General features: G+C 37.1%; 2 protein-coding genes across 2 annotated transcripts; one reads left to right on the forward strand and one right to left on the reverse strand.

Moving 5' to 3' along the window:
* Positions 1-776: 776 nt before the first annotated feature.
* LOC137744905 (uncharacterized) lies at positions 777-3,406 on the forward strand. The gene is made up of 2 exons (XM_068484719.2): positions 777-1,059; positions 1,409-3,406. The coding sequence occupies exon 2, from the start codon at positions 1,770-1,772 to the stop codon at positions 3,195-3,197; it is 1,428 nt and encodes a 475-aa protein (XP_068340820.2). The 5' UTR covers positions 777-1,059; positions 1,409-1,769; the 3' UTR covers positions 3,198-3,406.
* A 1,417-nt stretch (positions 3,407-4,823) lies between these two features.
* LOC137746180 (wound-induced protein 1-like) lies at positions 4,824-5,454 on the reverse strand. The gene has a single exon (XM_068486258.2). It carries the CDS (start codon positions 5,329-5,331, stop codon positions 4,909-4,911), a length of 423 nt encoding a protein of 140 aa, XP_068342359.2. The 5' UTR covers positions 5,332-5,454; the 3' UTR covers positions 4,824-4,908.
* Positions 5,455-12,821: the final 7,367 nt, after the last annotated feature.

The following is a 12,821-nucleotide window of genomic DNA, read 5'->3' on the forward strand; positions in this document are numbered from 1 at the left end:
GAATTTTGCAATCATGTGTGTTCAATCGAAAATCAAACGGCTAATTATTAACTAACTTTCTTTTTTATTTTTTCCCTTTCTCACTCGCTCTCTAGCTGAGAGGATTGGTTCCATTTTTGAGCAACCAAAGGTCGAAGGATGACGGTGTGGCACCCATCAGAGAACGCAGAAAATTGAAGGATCCGAAGAGAATCTCTACCCTCTACCCTCAAAGTGACATCAAGCCTAGAGTACAATCTAAAATTACTTGTACGTAATAATGTATTAGTGAACAAAAATTAATACTAGGGAGAGTAAATTTTTTAAACAAATTGATGTGTCACCAATAAGAAACAAGCACGCTAACTGAAACTTAATTATTAATCTACTCATCTACAATCACATCATTTAATTTGCAAATTTGGTTTAAAAAATTTGGTCTTCCTAGCATTACTCGTGAACAAAACGTCACACGACTGTGAACGTATTGTGTAATGCTAGAGAAACTAAATTTGCAAACTAAATGATGTGTCACTAATAGGAACAGACATGTTTATCAACTTTTAAATAATAAATCAATCATCAACTTTCACATCTTTTAATTTTTAAAACTTTATCTATAAATTTAGTATCTCTAGCATTATGCGAAAGCATTTCGTGTAAACCAACTTCTAAAACAACTCCAAGAACGTCGTTTTCTTATTGTATGGGGGTCCCGCCAAACTTTACGTGGACAGCCGGACAGGTGCGCGGGCGTAAACTTTTGAATTAAAATTCACTCTCTCTTTTTTCAAAAAAGGAAACAATATTGCAACGTAACCTTTTGCAACTTTTCTTTCACTTTTTTCTTTGTCTGTGAGGTGCAGATATTTTTCTGATCCCTGACAGATACAACCTCATTTTTGGGTCGGTCGACATATGTCACTAGTTGAAAGACAGGAGCTTGTGAAGGACTTGGTAAAGACCGAAGACAGAAGACAGACAACAAATTTGAACATCAACGTATGCGCTTCGTCTGTATGTGTTCCACTGTTCCTCTCTGATCATCAGTAGCCACGGCAAGATCCACTGATTTGATAGGTAAAAATTCTCTCTTTTTCTGGATTTCAGTTGTTGGTTTTTGCCGCGGCTTCAACTGTAGTAGTAGAAATTGTGTGTTTAATCATGCTTTTTTTGGTACCAGCTTCAACTGTTGTAGTAAAGGGTTTATGTTTTTGAATTCGATCATGGGTTTTCGTCCTAGTGATGTCTACTTTAGCCTGGCCGAGTGTAGCGATTTTCATTCGCCATGAATGATAGTTTGTAATCTTCTTTTACAAGTTTTGTCCATTGTTTGTTCGAATTTTTCATCAGCTTCTTGGGATGGTCAAGTTTCCATGATTGGCTTGTTTTTCGTGTAATTTTTATGACCTGTATCTTTGGTTTTCAGAGATGGGGTTACAATCTGAAATGTCGACTGTGCACCCATGACTTGTCGTACGATTTTTGGGACTCTGGCATTGAACATCTGGTGTTATTTTTAGGGTATTGATCGTGATTCCATGAACATGTAAAAGATGCCGATCGAGGTACAGCTTGGTTTTAGCATTCTAAATTGCAGTTACGACGAATGAGCATGCTGGTGTTGAGTCTGTAGATCGGGGTTCTGTTGGTGCTTTTTGAGTTTTGAACTTTCCGAATGCAAGAGATTCGTTGTTTGAATTTCAGTTTTGGCTGCAATGCGACTCCGGCTGTGTTAGTAGCATAAAAGAGTGATTAAAGACTTCACTTGAGATTGGAGTACCACTAAGATGGCTACAAGGCTGATGACAACAATGTTCTTTGTTTTTCGACATCACAAAAGGGACGGCTTACTTAGTGACAAAAATTGCAGAAGAGATGAGATCTCAAGTACCGCACCTTCTTCAAATAGCCAAGGTTTTCGAAAACGTTTCCATGGGATTCTTTCTCAGAAGATCGATTGGGAGTCCATGAGGAAAGTATGCAAAAAGTGGATCAAGAACCCTCTGAATATGGCACTCCTTTTGTGGATAAGTTGTGTTGCTGTCTCCGGAGCAATCCTTTTTCTTGTGATGACAGGAATGTTAAACCATGTCCTGCCGGCGCAGTCTCAGAGAAATGCGTGGTTTGAGATTAACAATCAAATCATCAACGCTCTCTTCACTCTCATGAGTCTTTACCATCACCCAAAAAGGATCCACCATCTCGTACTTCTCTTAAGATGGAAGCCGAAAGATGTCACATTTCTCAGAAAAATATACTGTAAGAACGGAACTTACAAGCCCCATGAACGAATGCACATTCTGGTTGTTGTTGCATTCCTCCATCTGAATTGCTTTGCTCAGTATGCCTTGTGTACGCTTAACTTGAGATACAAAAGATCTGAGCGACCGGCTATTGGTGTCGGTATCTGCCTTTCAGTTGCAATTGCTGCTCCTGCAATCGCAGGTGTGTACTGCATTGTCAGCCCCCTTGGAAAGGAGTACGAACTTGATAGCGAATCGCAGGATCATATTCTCACAAATCAAACGAGGAAATTTTCATTTGCATCTAGGAATGAGCAAGGGATAGCTGAATTTGCACCTCAATGGAGAGGGGGTTTATTTGATTTTCGGGATGATATTGCCATATCTTATCTCTCTTTTTTCTGCACCTTTTGTGTTTTTGGATGGAACGCCGAAAGGCTTGGATTTGGCAACATGTATGTTCACATTGCAACATTTCTCCTCTTCTGCACAGCCCCATTTTGGATCCTCAGTTTAGCTGCCTTCCATATTGACAACGACGTTGCAAGAGAAGCCATGACTTTAACCGGCATTGTCCTTTGTATGTTTGGCTTGCTCTACGGTGGCTTCTGGAGAATCCAAATGAGGAAGAGGTTCAACTTGCCGGCGAATAACTTATGCTGTGGAAAGCCTGCAGTAACAGACTCTGCACAATGGCTTTTCTGCTGCTGGTGCTCACTAGCTCAGGAAGTTCGAACTGCGAATTTCTACAGCATAATGGAAGATAACTTGTGCAGGAAGCAAATGTCTGAGCACGAAAATCCCTCACTAGTCCCTTTGCGGCGTGAAAGCGGAAAAACTCAATATAGATCTGGCTCAAATTATCTACCTTCAAGCAGAGTTGAAAAAGATAATGTAGACAGACAGCTCCCCATGGAACCCCCTGTTCCATCCAGAATACAGAGAGAAGAAAAAATCGAACCGAAGACGTGAAAAGGAATGAACTACTGATGAAGCTCTCAGAAGAGTGCTGGCACTGCTATGTGATTTTGATAAACATACATAAATTTTGTATCTTCATATATGGTTCTTTAGTTCCATCATATCCTCTGGTTTTAATCAGTGCCTCATGTTTTCAATCATCTTTACCTGTAGTGTGTTGCAATGATATATGAAATTATACTGCATCTTTAATTTCTTCAGTTCCATCGTACCCTCTGGCACTATTGTTGTCTGTAGAAAAATTATAAAATACGCAATTTGGAGTGCAGTAAACAAGGACTGCGGGTGCCAAAATCGCTACTCTTATTTTATCGGAGGTGAACTGAAGATAATGAAAGCTACTGCCTGGGAGTACCGAAATCGCTACTCCTATTCTATCAAAGGATAACCAGAGGTACCAAAAGCTATATTGGGAGTAGCAAAATCACTACCCTTATTTTATTAGAGGAGAACCAAAGGTACCGAAAGCTCAATTAGGAGTGGCGAAATCCCTATTTTTATTTTATCAAGTAAAGAAAGGTACTGAAAACTGTTGGAATTTGGTGGCTTAGATTAGAGCCACACTTCGTCGCACATCGGCTAAGGAGGAGAGCCATTTATGGTTTATAAGGAATGTACAACACACATGTTGTCGAGGTTTTTTGGTAAAACTTCATATTTGTCACTTTCGGATGGTTAAAGTAGGGAGAATATCGACAATACCGACTCGTGTGTGTGTGACCCGTTAATGTGCTTCCGCACAACAAAAACTGAACTGAGAGGGTCTAAAGCACTACCCGTATTTTATCAACGGAAGAACGTAAAGCGCATAGTTGGTGCAATGCAACAAGGGTATCGAAATAAGACATCTTTATTCCTTTGTTACCACACAAAATATGCAAGAGCTAATACCACTATGATTTTGGTGGCTACTCACAAAATCCCCCAATTAAAGCTCCAGAAATAAGTTCTACACCAACCTATAGCGCAGGACACTCCTATCATTAAAAAGATCGTACAAACTATGACATCAACAATTCATCAAACAATTAAATAAATGGTCCCATTTTGAAGAAATTAAAGTGCTTTAAGCGAGCTTACGTTTGAAACATTAACATGGGATAACATATAGAATTTCGGTTGTATTATTTTGTTGGGAGAAAATAAATGTTTTGACTACAAACCTATTTATAGACAACTGAAGGTTACCATATCAACATGTGTAACTCTTGTTGCATGGATGTAATCTTTATCGGGTGTAACCATCTATTCAAGGGTTTACCTTCTTATACATTAATTGTATCTAGTTCACATACTGAAGTAGTGTATATCTTCAATCTGACTAACGCTCATATTTCTAGAGTCACGCCTTTTGGCCAATAGACATATCTTCTTATGTGAAATTCTCATTACAATGATCACTTTATAACTTTATAGAGAGCATTCATATCATATTCAGAAGTAAAATTTTCAATTTATGAATGACGAATAATTGCAAAAACATTTTACCAAAAATGTTTTCATTAATCAAGAACGAAAGTTGGTTTTGAAAACATCTTTATTAGTAGTTCCATTTTTACTACATCACTTTAATTTTTCTCAAACACATCCAAATCATGCCTTGTTCAAACTCAAATCTACAAACCACAAGCACCCTTTATTTTTCTCAAAACCCATATTTTTTCTTGCTAATTCACAACATCAAAGACTCTTAACTAAAATTCTAAATAGCAAGCAATAGGGTTGGCAAGGAGCGGTGGAACAGGTCCCTCGGCATGCTCTGCCACACAGTGAAGCTCTGCCATCCCTCCGGCTTCAGATCCTTTACAGTCAGCCACGTGTTAAAATACTCCCTGAACTGAGTGATCAACCCATCTTTGAGGGTCCACACGTGGACCCAGTAGGCCTTTGCCCCTTCCCATCCCTCAGCAATGATCACACCACCACCAATCTCTGTGATGCTTCTGGGCTCGAACCTGAAGTCAGTGTGGCTGGAATCCCCCGTGAGCACGCGCATCATATGCTGGCTCTTTGGGGGGCCATGGAACCACCATTCTAGGTCACTGGCTAGAAGCTTTCCCACTGTGTCTGTTTGGCCCTGTGCCAACGCCTTGTAGAGAGCTTCAACAGTTGCCTTGTTTTGCATTTTTGGTAGATTGTAAGAGAGAGAGAGGATGAACCGAGGGTGATCGCTAAGAGGGGGGCGGAGTTGACTAAAAATATTGGGTTTTGCTCTCTAATTTGGGTGCATGACAATGTGGCTTTCTTGAACCCCTATTTATAGCACGAACAGCCTGAAGTTACATGGCTTGAGAATAATAGAAAAATATTTAGATCCCTCTACCTAATTATTGTCTCCAAAAAAAAAAATTATGGTTACACCATAAAATCAATTGACAATATATCAGGAGTAACTTAGTTTACTTATAAGCCCTTGTAAGGTTTTTCGTTTCACTGACATGAGACTCTTTAACCTTCACATCCTCAAACGCCTCCTCACGTGTGACGAATTTTCAAACCATGCACGTGGACAAAACAAAATGGTTGACATGGAGTGGCCTTTCGGCTTCACTGTGGACCAACCTGCTCTGATTCCATGAAGAAAGTTGGATTTCACCATAAAACTAATTAGCAATATGGAAAATAACCCAACTTACTTATAAGCCCTTGCAATTTCTTTTTTTTTTGGTGGAACTCTTTAGCTTTTATATCTTCACAATCTCTCTTCTTACAAATAAATCGCAATTTGGTATTCGTTTAGAATTTTATCCGTTTTAACAAATTATTTTTTTATGTGTCAAATTCTAAGTTACAGATAAACAAGTAAATGAGCTAAGTAGCCTTCTTGAGAATATACTACTTGAATGATTTCTTTTCATTGCATGTATGATTAATTGGTAAGGAATTGCTCCAAAGACAATGGAGGTGTTTACTATTCGGAATGAGATATTCTCCTTCCGGCTTATTAAAAAATGATACTATGTCAAGGAAAAGCCTGCATCTTAATGAGGTTAAATATTGTGATTTATTAAATATTGATAAAGCTCTATGCTTTGTGGGGACAAACATAAGGGGTTGTTGTAGGTTGTGTAGCTACGGTTGCTGCCGATGAACACTAAAAATCTACAGAAAATTTGCTCATGTCAATTTACTTGCGCTTCATCATACAACAGTTTCTTTTATTTTTGAAATCTCATATCTGGATTCTTTCTAATTTGTCATGTTCCACCGACTTAATTTGCCTAGCAGCTTCCCAAAATAGTTCCACACAACAGTTTAATATATTGTTCACACATATCTAATATGTTAAATTAAATTTCACGACTTATAATAAAAGCTAGGGCGTGTGTTTAGGTAAATTATTTTAAGAGTATAAATCATACACCGAAGAAGGAAAGTTATGTTTAATAGTTGAAATAATAATGGAGTTATCTCCCTTTCTACCAATTAGTTTAACATGGATGCTCATATTCTAATAACTTTAAGGAAAATATCTAGAAATATAACATTTTCTTAATCTTACAACAGAAATATGATTTTTTTTTTTTTTTAATATGCACCTACCCATGCACATATCATGAACAACAATCGGATAAAAAAAGGATTTTTCCTACACCTTAAAATGATTTAATTACCCTCGTATATAAATGGGTTATTTCCTCCCATTTTTTAATTTCTCTCTCTCTACTCTATCTCCTTCCCTCTCTCTCTACGCTTTCTCCCTACCTCTCTCTCTTCTCTCACTTTCTCCCTCACGCATTCTCTTTCCCATTCTCACTGTGCCCACACGGTGCACAGTTGTCATGAGCAACACCGTCCAAAGTGAAGCCACCACCAATTTCTTCTCGTCCTCATGTGTTCAAAACACCTATCTTTGTCATGAATCTCATCCTCAATCGTTGGGATCGAAACTCAAGCAGGCTGCGAGTTTTTCGGCCATTTTCCAGCAACACGGCAAACAATCAAGGCTCGAAACCGCAACCACTAGACTTGCATCGAGGGTGGGTACAAAGCCCAGTTATTAACTGTTGGTGCACTCACGGGGTCTGCTGGGAACAAAGCCCACTCTCTCTCTCTCTCTCTCTCTCTCTCTCTCCACGAACATCCTGAGCATGAGGGGTCAACACCACCAAAACAAGAAAACCCATTTGTTGTTTGCTCTCTTCCTTCCAACATTTGCAGATTAGTGGAATTAAAGAAGTGAGCTTTTTCATACTTGGGGAAAGGGCAAATAAACCTAGAAGCTGTATGAAGTAATAGTGAAACAAAATTTAATCACTTTCTCCCTTTTCTATACCATGGGGTTCCCTACCCTACCTTGTTTGAATGTTGTGATGGTGTTTACCAAAAATTGGTAAAAATTGATGTTTTGTTGGATGAATTTTTCAGGATATGTTCATTGTATATACATGATATGCATATGATATACTCACAAATCTGAGCCAACCCAAAAACCCAGAGATCACAGCTCTCTATTCGAATTAGAAAAATGATGTCATCACATGTGATGTCACCACCATATACACTATATGCACACCAAATGCACATCATATGTATAGTACATGCACATGATATGCACAGAACTGGAGATCGAGCAACGAGCTACTTTTCACATTAATAAAAAAACTTTAACGGCAACCTATTGGTATAGTGAATACAATTAAAACATAATTGTTAAATATATAAGGTTACAGTGACATTTTGAAAAGTCTTGTTACATATATCAACCACCGCTTAACCATGCACATGGAAAAGATGATACTCGTTGTCATTATTTCATGGACATGCATGACCCTTAACTTCCTCTAATTTTTTTTCTTAATTTTGTTTTTCGCCGAGGCCAACTAGATTGTGGTCATACTCGTTAAATTTCGGGTCCAATATACGTGCATCATAACTAGTAAACATTCCCGCTTCTCATATTAAGTTGCAACCATGCACACCACATGCACATTACGGAAAAAATTTCACAAATTTCTGCATTTGAACACTTGAATCAGAAATTGTGTTCCATCCTAGTTTTGTAGCATGTCAAAAAGTAAAGTTTATTCCACAACCCATAGGCCCCAACATGAGACACAAACCCTAATTTAACTTCTAAGTATTAATTCATCTTACAAACAACCCATGTTCCATAAATCATTGATGTAGAAACTTAGAACTAAACATCCTACCTTACTATGCCTGCCGAAGCTTCAGTCACTGGAAAAAATGGAACTTTCAGGCCAAAACAGAAAATATGGTACAAAACGTAGCTCATTCGTCTCACCTCTCTCTTGCATCCCTTTGATCGAAATCAGAGGTATGAGGTTAACCCAAAACCCAGCTCACTCTTCTCACCTCTCTTTAGACTTCCCTATCTTCGAAATCTGAGTTCATCCCAGAAACCCATAGCTCACAGAGCTCTACATCTCTCTCTTCCAAATGAGAAAATTGATGCAATGGGCTGATGATTTTTATTATTTATATGTGGGTATTTTAGTAATTCCAGTCTTATGCATGATGTGCATAACTTGTGCATGGCCGTTTGTCCTATTTCTGTCCCAAAATTAAAAAAATGTCCTATGTATGGGTATTTCCCTAACTTTAAGCTAATCTGACTTGTTTTAATTATATAACATGATCCAAAAAGTTGGCACGAAGATGTTGTTTTTGTCTAAACAAAATATAGTATTTATACATTTTTCACAGAATAAATCAAGATATTGTATTTATACATTTTTATTCCGGTTGCATAGTTTAGGTAGACCAAAATTTTAAATTAAATGATGTAGTTGTTGATAATTGGATTATCACTTAGTCGTTGATTAACGTGCTTAATTCCTATTGGTGACGCATCATTTAGTTTGTAAATTTAATCTAAAAATTTGGTCCACCTAACATTACTTGTTCACCAAAATAAGAGTTGCCTAAACTTCTTCAGTTAAAAAAGGCTCATGGAATTAGACCGCTCACAAATTTTACATAACTTACAAAAAGTATTTTCCTTCCTTATCTCCAAGGTAACCGTAATAGAAGACAATGAATTGTAGACAAAAACAGATGCACATCGCTATCCTAAATTGTACATCGACTAAGACGAAGAGGTCGCATTTGATGTGGGTAATTTAAAACTTTTCCCTTGTTATTAATTTGTCTAAGTGTGGTGAAAACGAATTATTTGTTTTGCACCGTAACGAAAAACAAAACAAAGTGCAAAGAATTATGGAAGGTGACAATGTTGAGGTTAGCCTAGTGATTAGTAAGTGTAGGATGATGGGTAGGAGTTAGGTTGAGTGTTCAAGCTTTCATGTCGAGAGTATGAATTTTATATTGGTGAAAATTTGTAAGGAGTTCAACATCATGTTGTCAATAGTTATGGTGGGACAACAATTTTATTGTACCACGATAAGTTGACTCACGTGGAAAGCCTAAAGATCATACGTGCTCCACGTCATTCAATTTATGTTGTCAACGTATTTTTGTGTTGACTTTTGTGTAATTACTTGTAATATTGGGTTTCCTAGTATAGTCTTGATTAGTTGTAATTAGTCATGTAATTATGGTATTATGTTTGTGAATCATATATATATATATATATATATATATATATATATATACCTCAATGTGAGATGAATAACATATCTTTCATAATCAAACAACGTTCTTCTTCTACATGAAAATTCACCACATCATAAGGCGTGATGAAATCATGGATACAGCATCGAGGATAAAAGTGTTGAATATATCACTGTCAACTCATCTCTACCAGCTCATCAAAACAGTTGTAAAGGATTGGATGATGTAATAGTTAGTTGAAAGAGTTAGTTAGTCCTCTAGTCAGCTATATATAGCTATTGTAAATAGATAGTAAAGTGAGTTCTTTGAGTTTAATACAAAAACTTCATTCATTTCTTTCACATTTCTCTTCTCTCTGTAAAACTTCATTTCTTGATTTTATAATTGTTCATCTCTACTATTTCTCCAATGTAGTTAACAAAAAGAAGCTTTGCATATGTATTTTATAGAGAAGAGTTCCTTTTTATTTTCAATTATTTTTATAGCAGATTTTTTTTTAAATTTAATGTAAAAGTAAAAAATAAATAAATGGAAGGAGAATTCTGCCATTTGGAAAAGAAAAAAAAAAGAGAGAGGTAAATATTAAAATAATTGATGGTGTCTGGAAACTGAATCAGACGGCCTTGACTCGATTCGATTGCATCGTGGTTTCTAAGGAAACCTTTAACCAGTGAAGGTAGCCTCCCTCCCCATCACTATCAGCGTGCATGGACATGGAATACCCAGAATATCCTTCCAAGCTCTCTTAATTTTTATTGGTGGACCCCGAACCACGTCAATAATGGAGCTACTGTGTTTTTTGTTCTCTTCCTTCCTATAACCCGTCCCACCCGCACCCACCTCACTAGTTTCTTTCTTATGCATGCTGGCAATGCATGATCTTATTTTTGTAATTCGAAGAGGGGTCGAAGGATGGTGTAGTCTGCATGGTTACATTAACTGGAATTACCATCCCTTAATTATATAACAAAGTATTTTGGTGTTTAAAACCTATATATTATTTAATTTTTGGATTTTCGTTGGAAGTTTAAAACCTAATCATAACTTATATGGAAAACAAAAATATGACATGATATTTGAATGACCCATACATTTATGAAGACCACCAGTTGGATCCAACCCTAAAACCAGAACCCCTCGTACACACGAGGATAGCCATTCTTTTCTGATTGATCCCGGTGAAGCCCACATAAGCAAATTATTGAGTGTACAATGAACTGAAAAATGATGTGTTATCCACACATCCTATTTTACTTCTCACACACTCTTTGATAATTTATGTTCGTTGATCTTCTTCAATTCATCTGATTCGACAACCGAAAATTAAAAGGGTGTGTGAGAAATAAAATGAGGTGTGTGAATATCACATCCCAACTGAAAACCCATATGGATGGATGGGAACCATATATTGAACCAACAATGCATTATTTCTCTAAATTAATGTCTTCTATCGATCATTTCTAATTTTCTAGATTCTTGTTGTCTGATGACTCTCTCATAAGATGTTTGAAAAATCAATTTAATGTGGTCTAGATTGATTTTCTTTTCATCGTTTTTTCATCTTCAAATCCACAACTTCTCATCCACGAAATTCATGTTATCCATACTTACATATGAATGTATAAATATATGTATATATATATATATAAGTTATGTTCTACACTAAACTCATATAAACTATAAGGAAGAAGTTTTGAACTTAGGTACCAAAGGAGAAATAATGATCGCCAACTCCGATGCGAATATCTTATCACAATAGGAGGAGGTCCATTTTCCAAGCTTAATTAAGCTAATTCCTTGTTAATGAAGCTTAACCAAATCAGCATTCAAATCTGGGAAGCTAAATTAGGCTACAAAGTTTGGCATAAAGGATTGTATTATGGGCACTTTCAGATCAACTTAGGCTGCACTATCTTAAAAAATGGACATTGAACAGAAGTTGGCCCAAATTTGGGGTTACCAACCTATGAGAAATTCTCCGATACGCATATGGTTTTGTGCGAATGAGATGTGCATGACCCCGATTAAAGCTAAATCTGGCCTTTGGAGGTAATACTAGTGAGACAAAATTTGTAGACAAAATTTTTGTAAATTACATGACGTAAGTTGATGATTGGATTATGACTTAAGTGTTGATAAACGTACTCAATCATATTGGAGACACATCATTTAGTTTGCAAATTTTGTCTACAAATTTAATATTCTTAGCATTACCCTTAGTAATTAAACAAACGTTCCTGATTTAGTTTGAAGAGAATAATTTGCAGACCCACTAAGACCACCTGAAAACCCTACCTCCTCCATCTCCATTGTCTTCACGAGGAACCACCGAAAACGCAACTAAGAGAGCCCTATATTCATGTTCTTCCTTCTCTTTCCTCATATACCTCCTCCAACCCTCTATTCCCACCAGGTATGGTTCAATTTGCAAAGGACTTCGCCACCAATTGGTCTGTTGAGGTCTCACTATTCTCTACTCCAATCCTCGCGACCCCACCGTCATCTCTGCGCACTCACTGAGCTCGAACTTGGCGATCCTCAAAGCTCGTATCTTCAGTTAAGGGTTCTCTGCGTCTTTCAAAAACGCATCATAGCAGCTGATTTCAAGTTATAAAAAGGCGAGGTCTAGATATTAAGTTTAACCAGGCCATGCACATCTCATGTGCACAAACCATATGCCCAGGAGGGAAACCCTGGTAAACCTAAAATGTGGATCAACTTAAAGTTGGTTTTAGGATTTTGTCTTGGTTGAATAATTAGTGATCATTACATTAAGGCTTATTGTCTTGTGGACTGAAATTATTCTCTGCGACATGAAATTAGTACTATTTCAATGAGTGGTAGAGTTATGATAGGTATAGCTAGATGAGCCAGCTAGGCTGCTAAAACTCTCTGTGGTGCATGCCTCTTAGAATATGCTTCACAATTTTTTGTACCTTGGTATATGTGGGTACCCCGACAAGACATCAATATTAAGCTGAGGTACATTCCACAAACAATTCAAAGAGGATTGATTCTCACGCGCATATAAGTGAAATTTAATAGTTGTTAGTTGATGTATGCAAAACTTACATGCAT

This window comes from Pyrus communis, chromosome 12 (assembly GCF_041283825.1).
Source record: "Pyrus communis isolate YQ-2024b chromosome 12, ASM4128382v1, whole genome shotgun sequence".
Taxonomy (NCBI): domain Eukaryota; kingdom Viridiplantae; phylum Streptophyta; class Magnoliopsida; order Rosales; family Rosaceae; genus Pyrus; species Pyrus communis.